The sequence below is a fragment of the Amphiprion ocellaris genome, chromosome 3 (genome assembly GCF_022539595.1).
Source record: "Amphiprion ocellaris isolate individual 3 ecotype Okinawa chromosome 3, ASM2253959v1, whole genome shotgun sequence".
In the NCBI taxonomy this organism is placed as follows: Eukaryota; Metazoa; Chordata; class Actinopteri; family Pomacentridae; genus Amphiprion; species Amphiprion ocellaris.
The window spans coordinates 1,339,281-1,356,131 of record NC_072768.1 but is presented as its reverse complement, the minus strand read 5'-3'; the positions used below and the strand labels follow the sequence as shown (position 1 = coordinate 1,356,131).

Here is a 16,851-nt window from a genome sequence, read left to right as displayed (position 1 = left end):
CAAAACAAGAAAAAAACTTATTTCAAGGAACTTTTATCTTGAAATAAGTGAAAAAATCTGCCAATACAACAAGTGAAAAATGGCTTGGTAAGATTTCTTGAAATATGATATTTAGAATATTGAGATCTAAAAATTAGCTGGAAAACTTATGTTAACCCTTTAACATTCTCACCAAGAAAAAGGCAATGAAAAAATTATTTCTTTATATTTCTCATCTCTTTGGGGCACAAAAAACAACAATCAATGTTTTTTTTAATGAAGAGACCCAGTGGTTTTTAAAATATTGACCTCTACCAAACAGCTGAGAAAAATTATTTGACCCTTTTAAATCTTTTTTTTTTTTTTTTTTTACATTTCAAATGACACAGTTGTGTTCAGCAGCTCCTTAGGCACCATAATATGTCAAAAGTATTACTTTACCTTTGAAAATCACAGCAAACAGAGGCCTCATGTGAGGAGTGATTGTGCTCGTGCTAACTTCCTGTGAGCAGACTAACTTCCTCTGCATGCTATTTCAAAACACAGTGACATCTTCTGGACTTTGTTTTAGTATAATGTACCTCAGAGTGGTACCTAATGAGGGGTAGAGATGGCTGAAACAGGTGGAATTAAGTAAAACATATTTTTCAGTGAGATATAGTGAGTCAAAATGTGCTCTACCAAATGGTTGAGCAGAACGTTAAAGGGTTAAACTATATTTTACCAGGATTGTCAAGCTTAGGTGTCTTAAAATAAACCAGATATGTTGGGAAAAACATGCAGTTTTTCACTCAAAAATAGATTTTTGCTTTCATGTAACCTCCTAATTTGAGATGTATTAACCCTCCTGTTGTCCTCATTTACAGGCACCAAAAAATATTGTTTCCTTGTCTGAAAAAAAATCCAACAAATCAGCAAAAAAATTCCCCAAATTTCTGAAAATTTGCAAAAGCTTCAGGAAGAAAATTCCAATAATTCCTTAAAAGTTTCCCTTAATTCCCGAAATTTGGCAAGAAAATTGTTGGAAATATTTTCAAAAAATTATTAAAAATCTTTCAAAAAATGCTAAAAATGTCTAAAGTGTTGAGACCATTCGAAAGTGGCTACTCAGTTGAGTTAGTTAGAGGAAGCAGGATAGGCATCTGGATGGAGGCATTTAGAAGCTAGGCAAATTTTCTCGCTTACCAGCTTAAAAACATTCCTCAGATCCCATCTGGGTTGTATCATATGGGCTACGGGAACCGGACCCGTTAGATGGAGAGCTGGTCCAGTAATTCTCTGATAGTTAATTAATTAATTTGATTGATTTAGGAGGTTACTGGCCTTAGGATTCAACAAAAGTGATTATATATATAAGGAAAACTTCTAATATTTTCTTTAAGAACATTTTGGTTAATTTTTATGTGAATGGTCTTAAGAAACATTTTTAACATTTCCTTTTTTCCGCCAAAAAATGTTCAAAGATTTCTCAAAAATGTTGAAAATGTGGACATCAGAAGTTTTACTGTGAAAATATTTTTTTTTCCCACATTTTCAAACTTCAATATGGGTCAATTTTGACCCACAGGACGACACGAGGGTTAAACTTATTTTGAGTTCTCTAATTTCAAGATTGTTTGACTTAACAAGATATTTAAGATGCATTGTCTTAAAACAAGTCCCTCCATCTGCTGAAATGTCTCTTGTTAAGTGAATTTATCTTAAATCAAGTGGGATGAGACATTCTGACTAAATATAAGACAAATAGACTTGACAAGATTTTGAGTTTTTGCAGTGCAACGAGCTGAAATGTTTCTTTCTGATATGAGCTTGTCTCGATGTGTTTTTTCAGCTGATTATCAAAGCTCACCAGCGATGGGTGGTCCTAGCAGGCCTCCGCTGCTGCGTATGAGCATGAAAAAGCCCAGAGCACTGCCCAGCCTTTGGATGCTCACAATCTCGGCCAGCACGGTGATGTGGATGGCGACCGTTGCTCCGTAGACCAGGCCGTAAGCTGCACTGAAAACAGCCAGCTGAGTGAAGGAGGACGCCAGCGGACACAGCAGGATCACCGTACCGAGCAGAGTCACCGTCACCGTCAGCTGCTGCACCTGGTTAGAGAAAGGACAGTTTGGAAAACACATTCTGGCTTTCCTGCAGAGAACCTAAATGAGAAGATTGATGCTACTCTCACGTCTTTGTGCTAAATATAAATCTAAACCAGGGGAGTCAAACTCATCTTAGTTCAGGTTCCACATTCAGTCCAATTTGCTCTCCAGTGGACCAGTAAAATCACAGAATAATAACCTATAAATAACCACAACTCTGAAAATGTTCACATTTAAGGAATTATCTTTTTACACAACATCATGAACAACCTGAAATTTCTGAAGAAAAATAAATTCAGTTTCAACAACATTCAGCCTCAGTTTATCATTTCCACATTACAACTTCCAGATCACAGTGTCGACAAAGGAACACAACATTTTGTCACAGCTATCCAGAACTGAATGATGTAGTGTTTTACTGTATGATCAAAACAAAAAAGACCAAAAAAACCAACAAAAACAAGATAAAATATTACAAAAATGAGACACAAATCGACAAAAGTGAGAAACAGCGACAAAAAAAGACAGACAAGCAAGACAAAAACAAGAAACAAAATGACAAAAACATGAGACAACCAACAAAAGTCGGACAAAAAACAACAAAAACAAGACAAAATACTACAAATTGAGACACAAAATTACAAAAACTACAAACAAAACGACAAAACATGAGACAAACGACACAAAAAAACAAAAAAAGGAGAAAAAATTCCACAAAAAAGTTTCAAAGCAAGAAAAAAATGGACAACACAAATGAAACAAAAAGACAAAAACAATACACAAAACACGAAATAAAGCAAAACACAAAATGACAAAAATAAGACAAAAACCACAAGTGAGACAAAAAGGAAACACAAAAGGACAGAAACGAGACAAAACGACAATAACGAGACAAATGACAAAAGTTTGACAAAAAAAAGACAAAAAGAAGACAAAATATTACAAAAATGAGAAAAAAAATGACAAAAGAACAATGAACAATCTAGTATTTTATTTTATGATCAAAACAACTTGTCGTGGTCCAGAAATGATTTTAAATTTATAGTTTCACTAATTTACAATCTGCAGTTAATGTCTTCTCTGGAATTTTTACACTTTGAGGGCCGGATTGGACCCTCTGGAGGACCACTTTTGGCCCACGGGCCTCATGTTGGACACCCCTGATCTAGAGCCATCTGCCAGTTAGCTTAGCTTAGCATAGGCCAAAGACTGGACTTGTGGACAGATTACTGGCAAAATAAATGTTTAAACTTCATGTAGAACCATTTCTTTCCACCAAATTCTTCTCACTGCATCTAAAACTGCGATAAATTAAGCTCATGTGACTTTAAATGAAGTCGCTTCTCTGTTCTTTAACACAATCTCATGCTAAAGGAAAAAAAAACATAAATATACAAAAAACGGCACATAAGACTTAAATAAGGGATTGATACTACTTTCATGTCTGCATGCTAATTAGTAGCTGGCTAGCTTAGCTTAGTTTAGCATAGGCCCAAGACTGTACCTGGGGACAAATAACCTGCAAATGTAATCCAACAGGTTTTCTTTCTATCATTTTTTTTCGTATTATAACTGCAACTGCAATAACTTCAGCTTACATGACATTAAATGAAATCGCTTTTCTGTTGTTCTACACAATCTCATGCCAAACTACACAAAAAACAGAGAAATATTTCCCAATTGGACTTGGCACGGAAACAAAACCCAGAAAATTATGCCAAAAGTAAAACAGAGGGAAAAGAAAGGAGTGACTATCGAGCTATTGATTATTTCTTTAAATTTCTGAGTCTGGGAAGAGAACCAGACAACCTGTCTCCAGGAACTTGCTGATATCCACTAAAAACAGTCCAATATAAGACCACAGATTGCCATTTCATCAGTGTTAAATTCATAAACCATAAATATGATGAAAAAAAATTCTGAAAAACTGACAAAATGAAAGGTAAGGGTCAAAAATGTGACAATTTTTTCTAACCTTTTCTGTCAAGAAATAAAAGGTGAACTATAAAGCCGAATAAATGGACAGATGGACTGTTGCAGTATCTGTGGAATGAACAGTTTCCTCTGCCACTGATAATTTCTTGTTCTGTTTCTGTATCTGACCTCTCATATTATGATTAACAAGCATCCTACATTCAATAAAGTTACATTCTCTCAGAAAGGTGTCAGTTATTTATCTATTAAATGATTTAGACCAGGGGTGTCCAACATGTGGACCGCGGGCCAAAAGCGGTCCTCCAGTGGGTCTAATCCGGCCCTCAAAGTGTAAAAATTCCAGAGAAGACATTAACTGCAGATTGTAAATTAGTAAAACTATAAATTTAAGATGATTTCTAGACCACAACAAGTTGTTTTGATCAGAAAGTAAAATACAAGATTGTTTATTGTTCTTTTGTCGTTTTTTTGTCTAATTTTTGTAATTTTTGTCTCGTTATTGTTGTTTTTTGTATTTTTTTTATCAGATTTTTGTCATTTTGTTTCTGGTTTTTGTCATTTTGTGTTTCATTTTTGCCTCACGTGTTTTTTGTCTTATTCTTGTCTTTTTATGTTTTGCTTGTTGTTTTGTGGGTAGGTTATTTATAAGTTATGATGCTGTGGTTTTACTGGTCCGGTCCACTGGAGATCAGACTGGGCTGAATGTGGAACATGGACTAAATGAGACTGACTCCCCTGCTTTAGACTATCATTACTACATTGAACATACCGTCTCCACCAGCCTCAGGTTTGCCACCCAGCCAAAGAACACTCGTCCAAACAGGTCCAACATTGCAGAGATGGACATCAGAGCAGCCGCCTGGTATTCCTCCACTCCTTTACTGCGAGCGTAAGGAACCAGGAACAGAGCTGGAGCGAAGAACCCCAGAGCGGCAAACACCCCAAACATGGAGTAGACCATGAATCGAGCGTTTGTGATGAGAGTATAATCTACGTAGCGAATGATTTTGGTCTTTAGTTCAGCCCTCTGAGCTGCTGAGTCTTTGGTCAAACTCGGTTTCTCCTCGGGGTCTTCAGGACATGCGTTAGCCGTCCGTTCATCCGCAGATATTTCCACTCCTTCCTCTTCTTGATTCATTGGCTTGAGCTGATCTTCTTCTGGGACCAGTTCCATGGACAAGCCTTCCTCCTCTGCTTTGACCTCGCTGGCATGACCAACATCTCTGGAGGCTTTCAGGGGCCTCAGCAGCATCCCACACACACACAGGTTGAGCTGCAGACCTCCGAGGATCAGCAGAGCCCCCCTCCAGGAGAAGCTGTCGATCAGCAGCTGGAACAGAGGCGTGAGGACGAAGGTGAGGATGCACTCTCCAGAGCTGGACAGGGCGTTCGCCATCGGGCGCCTTTTCTCAAAGTAGAAACCCAACATGGTGACGGTGGGGGTCCAGGTTAACGCATAGCCAAACCCTGCAACCAGCAGAACAACAAATCAAACTCTGCACTGCAAAAACTCAAATCTTAGCAAGTCTATTTGTCTTATTTTTAGTCAAAATGTCTCATCCCACTTGATTTGAGATAAATTCACTTAACAAGAGACTTTCAGCAAGATGGAGGGACTTGTTTTAACCCTGGTGTCGTCCTGCAGGTCAAAATTTACCCGTTTTAAAGTTTGAAAATGTGGGAAAAAAATATTTTCACAGTGAAACTTCTGATGTCCACATTTTCAACCTTTTTGGGAAATCTTTGAACATTTTTTGGTGGAAAAAAAGAAATGTTAAAAATGATTCTTAAGAACATTCACAAAAAAAATCAACCAAAATCCAGCAAATTTCACTGGATTTTGGTTGATTTTTTTGTGAATGTTCTTAAGAAAATATCAAAAGTTTTACTGATATATATGGAATCACTTTAGACATTTTTTGAAAATATTTACAAGAATTTTCTTGCCAAATTTGGAGGATTTTTTAAAAATAAAACTTTTAAGGAATTATTGGAATTTTCTTCCTGAAGGTTTTGCAAATTTTCAGAAATTTGGGGAATTTTTTTGCAGAATTTTTGGGGATTTTTTCAGACAAAGAAACAATATTTTTTGGTGCCTGTAAATGAAGACAGCAGGAGGGTTAATACATCTCAGATTAGGAGGTTACATGAAAGTGAAAATCTATTTTTGCATGAAAAGCTGCTGTTTTTTTTTTTAGCATGTCTGGCTTATTTTAATATACCTAGGCTTGACAATCCTGGTAAAATGTAGTTTAAAATAAGTTTTACCAGCTAATTTTAAGATCTTAATATTCTAAATATCATATCTTATTTCAAGAAATCTTACCAAGCCATTTTCACTTGTTCTATTGGCAGATTTTTGTCACTTATTTCAAGGTACAAGTTCCTTGAAATAAGTTTTTTTTTTTCATGTTTTGAGAGGAGCATTTTTCCAGTGCATGTTCTGGGTTTGGTCTGCATGTGTGCACGATTACATCAAACTACTTACCATTTAGAAAGCCCACAGTCAGGTACAGCTCAGTGATGTTACGAGCAAAAGCCCCCAACATGATTCCCAAACTGCATATCAGTCCACCCATGATGACCACGGAGCGGTGGCTGTAGCGGGCGCTGAGTGCTGACGCTAAAGGAGCTGCAGAGGACACAGCATATATGCAATGAAATAAATTAATATGGTGCAAGAGAAATGCTGTGAAATGTGCATTTATGCACCCAGTTTAGATTCTGCCTTTGATTTTAAAAGATATAAAGATGTTATCTCAGTAACTATATGCACTAAATTCTAAGAGATTTAAGAGTTTTAACATTTATCCGAGAGACGCTTACTGTCTCAGTGTAGATATTTTACTCCCACCTTCAGGATACTAGGATTTTATTGTATTTTGCTACTTTTTTATTGAACAAGGTGGTTCATCCACCACCTTACAACTGATGTCAAGTTGAGTTTTAAGATGTAAGAGAGCCCCCTGGTGGTCAGGAAGTATGAGTTTCTGCTGAGTCATCTGAAGGATTTGACATTTAAAAAGCGTGGAGGCTTTTGAAAGATATAGACATGACATTTAGGTAACTTGTTAAAAATTGAGGCCTATAAAACACGTCCTGGTGTCCTACAGTCTAGACTTCATCATAAAGACTCGTGTACCTGAGGTAGAAAAGAAAGTGCTGATAGTTACCCACGACGTGGATCGTTGCCACAGCAATAGAGGTGATCCATGACGTTCCTGTTGCTGTGGTTCCAAAGTATCGATGTATCTCAACATAGAACACACCGAAGGCCTTCACGACCCCAAAGGTCAGACCGAAGACGAGGAAGCAGGAGAGCAGGACGAACCAGGCGTAGCCGCCATCGAGGGCTTCTGAAGGAGAAACCACCGACCTTCTGCTCTGAGCCTTCACAGGAGAGTCCATGACGAGCTGCACTGCTTCCTGCAACACTCAGACACCTAAAAAGAGACCAAAGGGTTTTATTTTGGGGTATTTTGTACAGCAACTAGCAAATCTGGAAGCCAAGAAATTGATTTCTTGTGATGTTCGGTGTCATTTGTTTTAGAGGTCTGACATACAAACTGTGATGTGAGAAGGAGGGTTCGTTTGAAATGTAGGAAGTATTTGTTGGGAACTTCTTGACTCATGGTAGTTGAAGTTTTGTTTAGATAATTTAAAAAACAGCAAAAAACTGAGTCTGAATGACTATAATTTGGACATAATTCCACTAAATGGTCATGTCACATGCATGTAGATACTCCAGTCCACATATTTATGCAACTATTAAACGGAGATGCTTATACTTTTTTATTTTTTTATTTTATTTATTTATTTTGAAAGATTTTTTTTCATTTTATGCATTTTTTTTTACTTCAGTTTTACTCCATTTACTTGTGCACTTCACTATGAGTATATATTTTTACATTTTAATGTAGGATTTTAGTTTGTTTTGGACTATTTTTATATTGCAGAACAGCTACTTTTACTTTAGTAAAGGATCCACAAAAGTCTTCCACCTCTTATTTTTATGCAGCATTGGAGTAAGCCTGATAAGGTTCTTTGAAAATAGATAAATATTAATTCTAAAAATGATCATTTAGACAGTTGTTTGCTTCCAACAGTTTGGTGAAGCCTCTTTTCTGTTTGAACATATCAGTGACCCCTATGCAGAAGCTCAGGTTAATAAGAAATGTTTTTTTGCATTCATGGAACTCTGATTTCAGCTCCAACAAACACATCTGGGGTCCTGATATTATGGACAGCTTCCAAAATTCTGTTGAAAGCATTTCCAGAGGCACCGTGACATTCAGCAATAGGGTATAACCCTCAAATATCCACAAACTTATGGCCGTTTGGTGCAAAAAGTACCAAACCAATAAAAGCTCATTTAAATCCACATCAGCCTATATTCTCAGGTTCATAGTTAAGCTGAGCTTGCAGTCATCTAATCTCTGTTTCCAAACCATAATGGCTAATCATTACACTGACTATTGTGATGTTGCTGCTTTTGCACAATGCTGGCAATGAAACTTCATTCATAAAAGGAACATGCATTATAAAGCAGTGCTTTTAACAATCTGTGTCCCGTCATGCATAACTTATTGTTTGAGAAACGCCTGAACTAAAATCTAAAGGGTTGGATTATTCTGTATCTGTCTTTTTCTATGAATCATGCATGACTCTGTCTCTCTAATGCCGTGACCTAAACTTAAAATAGTGATCAGGAATGAACATGAATCTTTTTGACTCTAAGCTTATTTAGAATTCCAGGTATTTCAGGTACATAAATGAAAATCTCAATGAGTGGATTTGAAATGTTTAAGTTTAGGCCCTGGTTATTGAAGCAGAGTAAATCATTTACTGTATGACCAAAGGTCTTCTGGGACACCGAACTTTTTCATTTTGTACAGAAGAGACCTGTATTAAATTTTCGTTTATTCTAGGATGTTTAATTCATGTCTGGGAAACTGGCTGCCAGAGTGTTTATAGAATACAAATTAAAACTGTTCCATTGTGAGCTGTTTGTCATCTCTTTGGACCACAGATCAGATTTACCATGCATGACGGAATTTAGCTGTTTTCCGTTGATGGAAAAATACATTAAACACGTCATAATAATAATGAAGCTTCACAGAACCTGTTTACAGAGGACCTTCCAGCTTTTTAATTATGAAGATTACCCACCTTCGATGTGATTTGAATGAACGCTGATGTGGGTTTTGACTTCAAAAGCTCAAGCTGGAACTAAAACTTCACAGTAGGAGCCACAGATTTTTATACAGGATATATAAAATGTAAAATCATGCATCTACTGCACCTGCTGGGATCAAGTTGAAGCCATCATGCGCCTCCTGCAGGCCGGCTCTCCAGGCTTTGCTGAGGTTTCAGAAGCCTCCAGCGGTTTCCATGTGCGGTGCTGGCGTTGTCACTCCCACTCAGCAGAAGATGAAACATGCCTGCAGGAGGTCCTAAGCGAGTTCAGGTTAGGAGGCACCGAGGGGTCAAGCATGTACAACCGGCAGGAAAAAGACAGAAGAGGCAGAATGTAAAGTCAGCAGAGGGTTAAAAAGCTCACTGAGTAAAACATTGATGGTGACATGTGAGCGGCTCACCTGGACTGACCTTTGCAACCTATTTTCTCTGGATTCCTCAGCGTGTTGACGTGTTGAAAACAAACACAAGCGCAGGGCAGTTTATCTGACCTTTTTTTTATCAGCTGTTTCGTATGCCGGCACGTGTGAGATTCACAGTCAAGAGCAAGACGCCAAAAAAAGCAGATCTGAACACCTTTACCATCCATTAACTAGAGGAAGGAAACATCTGCTACTAGGACTGCCATAAAAACTGTAAATGGAGGTTATATATCAGTAAAACGTCTAATATTTTCTTTGAGAACATTCACATAAAAATCAACCAAAATCCAGTGATTTTTTTGTGAATGTTCTTAAGAAACATTTTTAACATTTTTTTTCCACCAAAAAATGTTCAAAAATTTTCCAGAAATGTTGAAAATGTGGACATCAGAAGTTTCACTGTGAAAATATTTTTTTTTCTCCACATTTTCAAACTTTAAAACGGGTCAATTTTGACCCGCAGGATGACATGAGGGTTAAGACGGATCATGAAATGTTTATTTTAAAAGGACATAAAACCAACTTTGTGTCAAATAATGAATTTCTCTCCAACATGAAATATTTATTAGACTCAGAAAACAACAGTTAGATTTTAGAGAAAAAAAAGGTGTCCTTGGCTAATATTTATTGAGAGTTTAACATTAAAAACAGCTAATCAGGTTCACATTTGACCTATTTGTTTGATCACATGCAATAAGCCAGGAAGTCAGCTGGATAGTCTGGCCTGGTAGCATTTTACACATTTATTAATCCATTCTTGACACAAAGGAAGCAGCAACCATAAACACTGTTCTAGTCCTAATGTCTGGTTCCTTTATATAGAGCAGGGGAGTCAAACTCATCTTAGTTCAGGTTCCACATTCAGCCCAATTTAAACTCAAACGACCAAAAAAAAAAAATCACAGCATAATAACCGATAAATAACCACAGCTCCAAGCTTTTCCTTTGTTTTAGTACAAAAAAAGTACATTCAGAAAATGTTCACATTTAAGGAATTATCTTTTTTTATCTTTTTTTTTTTGTTGTTTTTTTTTTTTTTTTTAACAAAACATTAGGAACAACCTGAAATTTTGTAAGAAAAATAAGAGCAGAGTTTATGAAATTTCAGGTTGTTCATAACGTCTGCCACTGTACTTTTGCAATGCTCTGTTCTTTCATTGTTTGTTGCACATTTTTTGTTCTTTTTTTTTGTAAAGATTTCTATTTGTCTTTTACTCCACTACTTAGTAATTTTATTTTCTTATCTTATTTACCGTGTCTGTTTAAAAGGAAGAAAGTCATGTGGAAATTCATTGTACATTGTGTATAATGACAATAAAGCTTTCTTATCGTTTCTTAAAAAGATAGTTCAGTGAAAAATTTGGAGTTGTGGTTATTTATAGGTTATTATGATGTGATTTTATTGGTCACTGAAGATCAAACTGGGCTGAATGTGGCCCCTGAACTAAAATGACACCTCTGACCTAGAGTCTGATCCCACCATACTTTGCTTTATAAAAATAAGGACAGACCTGACTAATGGAGACATGATGAACGCCCACATGGGGATCAAACTACAGACAAAGCAGAGGCCGAGTCAGACACAGCAGGACGCTCGGCGACTCCTTTCATGAGTGATCAGTTTTTCTCCTGCTAACATCTCTGCTGCCGCCTCCCAGACATCCAACACGACTCCTCTGATGATCGCACCAAAGCAGAACCAGCAGGGTTGGGTTACAAGGAGCTCGCTCAAAGCAAAAAGAAATTAGTTTGCCACACATAGAGCCCAGATGATGCTGTCTCATGGTCATCAAATCTGTAATACATTCTTTCAAGTCAACAAACAAAAGCAAACTATTTTTATTTTCTGAAAACCTGTCCTCAAAATTGGACTGTTTCTGTGATTAAATATTAAACACTGACAATTTGGCAGCACAACAAGAACATTTTTAATCCAAAAAGTTTCGAAACAACATTAAAAGTGTTAGAAGGAAGTAATTTTGAATATATTAAATGCTTGTGAATTGGCACGCTTGGATTCATCTGCTGTATTACTGACTCAGCCATTAACATACAGGAAGGACGGCCTCTATCTGAAATGTGACAACACTTCATTATCCCACAAACAGCTCCGACAAATGCCTTGTAAATTTCGCCTTAAACTACCTCTCGCTGGTGCCGTCTGCCAATAAACTTTTGCAAACTATCAATCCAGCTCATGAACTGCCTCTTTTATGAGCTGTAGAGTTCACTGGAGAGGCGTCGAGGTTTACCGGATTGTTACGGAAGACAGTCAACCTTTTCAAAGCGTCCGAGCCAAGTTTCTTCTCTCTACTGAGTCAGCAGACGAGCAAAGACGGCTCGAAGTCTGGATTTAATAGGAGCAACACGTTATTCTTTACGGACCACTGATCACATTAAATCTGTGGCTCAGCACTGAAACACTTAACCCTGGAAAACCCACTGTTGTACAAATACAACATCAGTTCATCTGTTTTAAATATTATCTATCTATAATATTTTTGCTCATTTTCTTCTATATTTGAGTTTATATAATTATTTATATTGATTAGTTTTATTTTTTGCATATTTTTTTCTATATTTGGGTTTGCACATTACATATTATTATTATTTATATTTTTAGCTTTACTTTATTTTTTGCTCATGTTTTTCTATATTTGGGTTTTTCTATATATATATTGTTTATTTAATTTTTTGCTCATTTATTTCTATATTTGTTTGATATATGTATTGCTCATTTTTTTCTATATTTGGGTTAATATATTATTATTATTTACATATTTTTTTTAACTTTATTTCATTCTTTGTTCATTTTTTTCTATACTTTGATATATTTATACAGTGTTTCCTCTAGCATTTCTTCCAGCAGCAGGCTCTCTGGGGAGCTGTGATACGTAAACAAATGACACTTTACTATAGATTTTACTTGAAAAACCTGTTTATTGAATGGCCAGTTGAAAATGGCTTTCTAAAGGCTGAATGTAAAAAAATATATATATATTTGAACAAGCTCATCTGAAAATGCAGTCAGTAGTTATTCATACATGGAGTGTAGCCATTAGCTTAATGCTATCAATAGTTTACTCACGTTAGCGACACTGAGTTGGCACCGGGTCCAAGGAACTGACGCTACCGATATGCTACGTAGCGTTAGCTGGACATCAGTATTTAGTGAATGTCTATTTAACTTGTAGAATCTATCATGAGTTATCTTCAGCTAATAACTTTTCTCCGGTAAGTCGCTGCTCTATTTTCTAGACGTCACTCCTCTGATTGACCTGCTGCCTGGCTGCTGGACGTGACGTCACTTTAAGGCGACTAATTAACGTCGTATCAACCCGACGTATCAGAGAGTAGATACTGAACAAGATAGTTATCTGTAGTTTACCTTAGTACTCGTGAGAACCCGACACAGTGCAGAACTCTGCTGTGAAGGTGGAGACATGCGGCGGTGGTGTGTTTGCGACAATAAAAAAAAAGAAAAAAAGAAAAAAAAAAGAAATTTGAAGGAGCGGCGGCTGGGATTTAGGAATGACGGCCCGCTGCTGCTGAATGAATGTAGAGAAAACTTCCATCATTTATACACCGCTTAGTCCTCAGTAGGGTCGCGGGGGGGGGGGGGGGCTGTAGTCTATCCCAGCTGACTTAGGGTGAAGGCAGGGGACACCTGGACAGGTAACAGTCTGTCGCAGAGCTACATATAAAGGCAAACAATCACACTCACATTCACACCTACGGACAATTTAGAATAATCAAATAACCTCAGCATGTTTCTGGACTGTGGGAGGAAGCTGGAGAACCTGGAGAAAACCCACACGTGTACAGGAGAACATGGAGACTCCATGCAGGAAGATCCCAGGAAGGCCAGGAGGCAAACCGGGGATCTTCTCACTGCAAGGCGACAGAGCTAACCACTACTCCACTCTGCAGAGGAAAAACACACACACACACACACACACACACACACACACACACACACACACACACACACACACACACACACACACACACACACACACACACATATACATATATATATGATTTTCGTGTTTATTTTATTTATAAAATATTTATTAAATAAATATAATATAATATAAATATTTATTATTTTTTCGATATCTGAGTCTTACAGGGTTAAATGGTTATACCGGGGCGACTCGCTGGATTCAATCTGCATACTTTCTGCATTTCAAATTTAATATGCTGGAATGCTATTCGAGGATCACTCACACTCGTAGTTTGGGTGTTTTTAGACTTTATCTGGTGGAGCTCAGGGAGGAAACAGAAGCTGTTAGAATAAAAGAATCAGTCTTCTTCCTCTGCATCTATCCAGCAGCTGGGGAATAATTCACACCAGATCTCCAGGATATATTTATGTAATATCACATAACGCCACATTCACACAGGAATATTACACAACACCACCACTACTACTGTTACTACTAATATTAATGCCATATAATAGAACTCACATAATAACATGAGGGGAAATATTGTCAGTAATTTCACTTTTATGAAAACCTCTCTTTTGGTGCAGAGAACGCAGACATTTACTTCCCAGCAGGGGTTCTTATAACGATTAAAGATTTATAAGAGCAGGTGATAAATAATAAATCTACGGCGGGGATGACTGTGGAAGGTAGAGCAGCGGTGGAGATGGAACACCTTCTGAATAATGAATCGGTGCTGCTGAGGCCTGACAGGTGATGTTATTAGCTGTGGACGGATCCTCTCATGTAGTCTGGACTGTTGCAGCAGCAGAGGCTTGTTTGTCTGTGGAGGCTGCTGAACATGTCGCCCAAACAAATCCCAGAGAAATAACGCTCAGTTTCAGATCTCTGCCTGTGAGGGCTGTCCACGAGCTGCTGGCTTTATCCATCATCATGAAACTTTTATCACGGCTTGTGTTACACAACCGATGGGCAACGCTGGCTTCATCTCAAATTCATGCAACTCAACATGACAAAGCAGCGACTTGTGAGAGTTTCAGCATGTTGATTCTGCTGCAGATTCTGCTGACTAAAGCTTTGTTGTTGTTTGCTTCTGGTTTTGAAACGACTCAACAAGTCGCTGATGCAATAACTTTGAAATACTGTTTCACTTCTTTAAAAGAAAACTGTAAGTTGGCCGACAAACAGCTTCCTCTCTTTCTCCTGATGTAAGAGGCTGTTCGGTTGAAAGCTCTGAAAGGTTAGGGCCTAAGAGGGGCTGATCTAGAAAAAGTTATCCATGCTTTTATTACTTTATTTTAATTGCCCCCTGGAGACCAATGAATCTGAATGACATGGCGCTTGGACTACTGGAACTCCCTGAACGCCAGCATTCTGCAGCAGCTCATCTCCTAACCGGGACAAAGAACGCTGGTGCTTTCCTCACTTCACTGGCTTCCGGTTAGGTTCAGGATTGATTTTAAGATTCTTTTATTTGTTTTTAAGTCTCTGAATGGACTCAGAACATTTATCTGACCTTGTTAACCCTCATGTCGTCCTGTGGGTCAAAATTGACCCGTTTTAAAGTCTGAAAATGTGGGGGGGGGAAAAATTTCACAGTGATATATATGGAATCATTTTAGATATTTTTAGGATTTTTTGGAAGATTTTTACTCAATTTTTGAAAATATTTAGAAGAACTTTCTTGCGAATTTTGGGGATTTTTCCCATTTTTTTTCTCCATTTTTAAAACACGTCTTGTCCACCCTGGCATCTAGCTGAGCAGAGTCACCTCTACTGGATCTTTATCTGTTTAATTTTACTGTCTTATTGTTTTGCTTTCATTGTTTTCATATTATTGATGATTTATTTTATTATAAAGCACTTTGGTTGGCCACAGGCCTTTAGAAGTGCTATATAAATACATCTGATGTTGACATTAGTTCACCCGTGCAAAGAAAAAAATTGAAATAAATGGCTTTCATTTACAACAAATTGCCGCCCAGCTGAATAAATACTGGCCTCTAGCCGTGCAATCACAGAACCAGCGGGGTCCTAAATTTGCATTTACAACGAGACATATTTGTGGACGTAACCAGAGAGAAGCAGCAGCAGCGAGACAGAACTTCTCTGAATACCGATGAAGTGTCCGGTGACTCTCACACATGCATGGCAGTAATTGCTGCAGAAGCTAACAAGCCGGTCGGTGTGTGTGATGCAATCAGACACTCGACTGTGTGATGAGCCAAGGTCATCGTAGAAGAACAACCAAGTGGTAATCATACAGGGAGGGAGTGTGCTGCCGTTGGCCGGCCGGACCTCATTCCTGCTCCCTGATTAGTGCTGGAGCCAAACGTCTGGCAAATCACTGTAATTACAGCCGTCTCTGTGTTTGTCCACTATAAAAGACGAGTCTCATCACAAAAGCTGCACTGCATCGAGAAGTTCAGTGGAGATTCAAGTCATTTTCGTGATTTTGTGTTTCTCAGCAGTCTCCAAATGGCTGTTTAACGCTGCTGTCCTTCAGCAGCAGACTCCATGATATATATTCATATATTCAACATGACAGAGCCTGATCGGTCTCTGATGCTTTCATTAAAAGATCCCTGAGTCTGAGAACTCTGCTGCTTCCTGTTTAACCCTCATGTCGTCCTGCGGGTCAAACTGACCCGTTTTAAAGTTTGAAAATGTGGAAAAATATATATTTTCACAGCAAAACTTCTGATCCACATTTTCAATATTTTTGGGAAATTTTTGAACATTTTTTGGTGAAAAAAAGGAAATGCTAAAAAAAAGTTTCTTGAAGAATGGTCACAAAAAAATCAACCAAAATCCAGCAAATTTCACTGGATTTTGGTTGATTTTTATGTGAATGTTCTTAAAGAAAATATTAGAAGTTTTACTGATATATATGTAATCACTTTAGATATTTTTAGGATTTTTTGGAAGATTTTTCCTCATTCTTTGACAATATTTACAAGAATTTTCTTCGCCAATTTGGGAGATTTTTTAAAATAAAACTTTTAAGGGAAACTTTTAAGGAATTTTTGGAATTTTCTTCCTGAAGATTTTGCAAATTTTTATACATTTGGGGAATATTTTGCTGAGTTTTTGGATTTTTTTCAGCCTAGGGAACATTTTTTTTGATGCCCATAAATGAAGACAACAGGAGTGTTAAAGATGTTTCTGTGAGCTCATTTTCAGGCGAGTCAGGCTCGGCAAAAACTGCCCCTCGGCATCTTCTCCACTCTGTCTTCTTCCACAGAAAAAAAAAGGTTTAGTCAATGATCATTTAAGATTCAA

At 37.5% G+C, this 16,851-nt stretch overlaps 1 protein-coding gene across 5 annotated transcripts in view; it reads right to left on the bottom strand.

The window, feature by feature from the left end:
• Positions 1-16,262, bottom strand: part of si:dkey-246g23.4 (uncharacterized protein LOC559426 homolog) — a 28,286-nt gene extending 12,024 nt beyond the window's left edge. For 3 of the 5 annotated variants that reach the window (XR_008601185.1, XR_002748086.3, XM_035942569.2), the window contains exons 1-5: positions 9,304-16,262; positions 7,175-7,444; positions 6,490-6,633; positions 4,771-5,468; positions 1,829-2,069 (exon numbers count right to left, since the gene is read on the bottom strand). Coding sequence is in view for 1 of the 5 variants with exons in the window: in XM_035942569.2 (XP_035798462.1) it covers positions 1,829-2,069; positions 4,771-5,468; positions 6,490-6,633; positions 7,175-7,409 (1,318 nt within the window). In the remaining 4 variants the exon portion in view is untranslated. The remainder of the gene's footprint in view (positions 1-1,828; positions 2,070-4,770; positions 5,469-6,489; positions 6,634-7,174; positions 7,445-9,303) is intronic. The other 2 variants (XR_008601186.1, XR_008601187.1) reach the window with 2 other exon arrangements.
• Between the last annotated feature and the right edge of the window lie 589 nt (positions 16,263-16,851).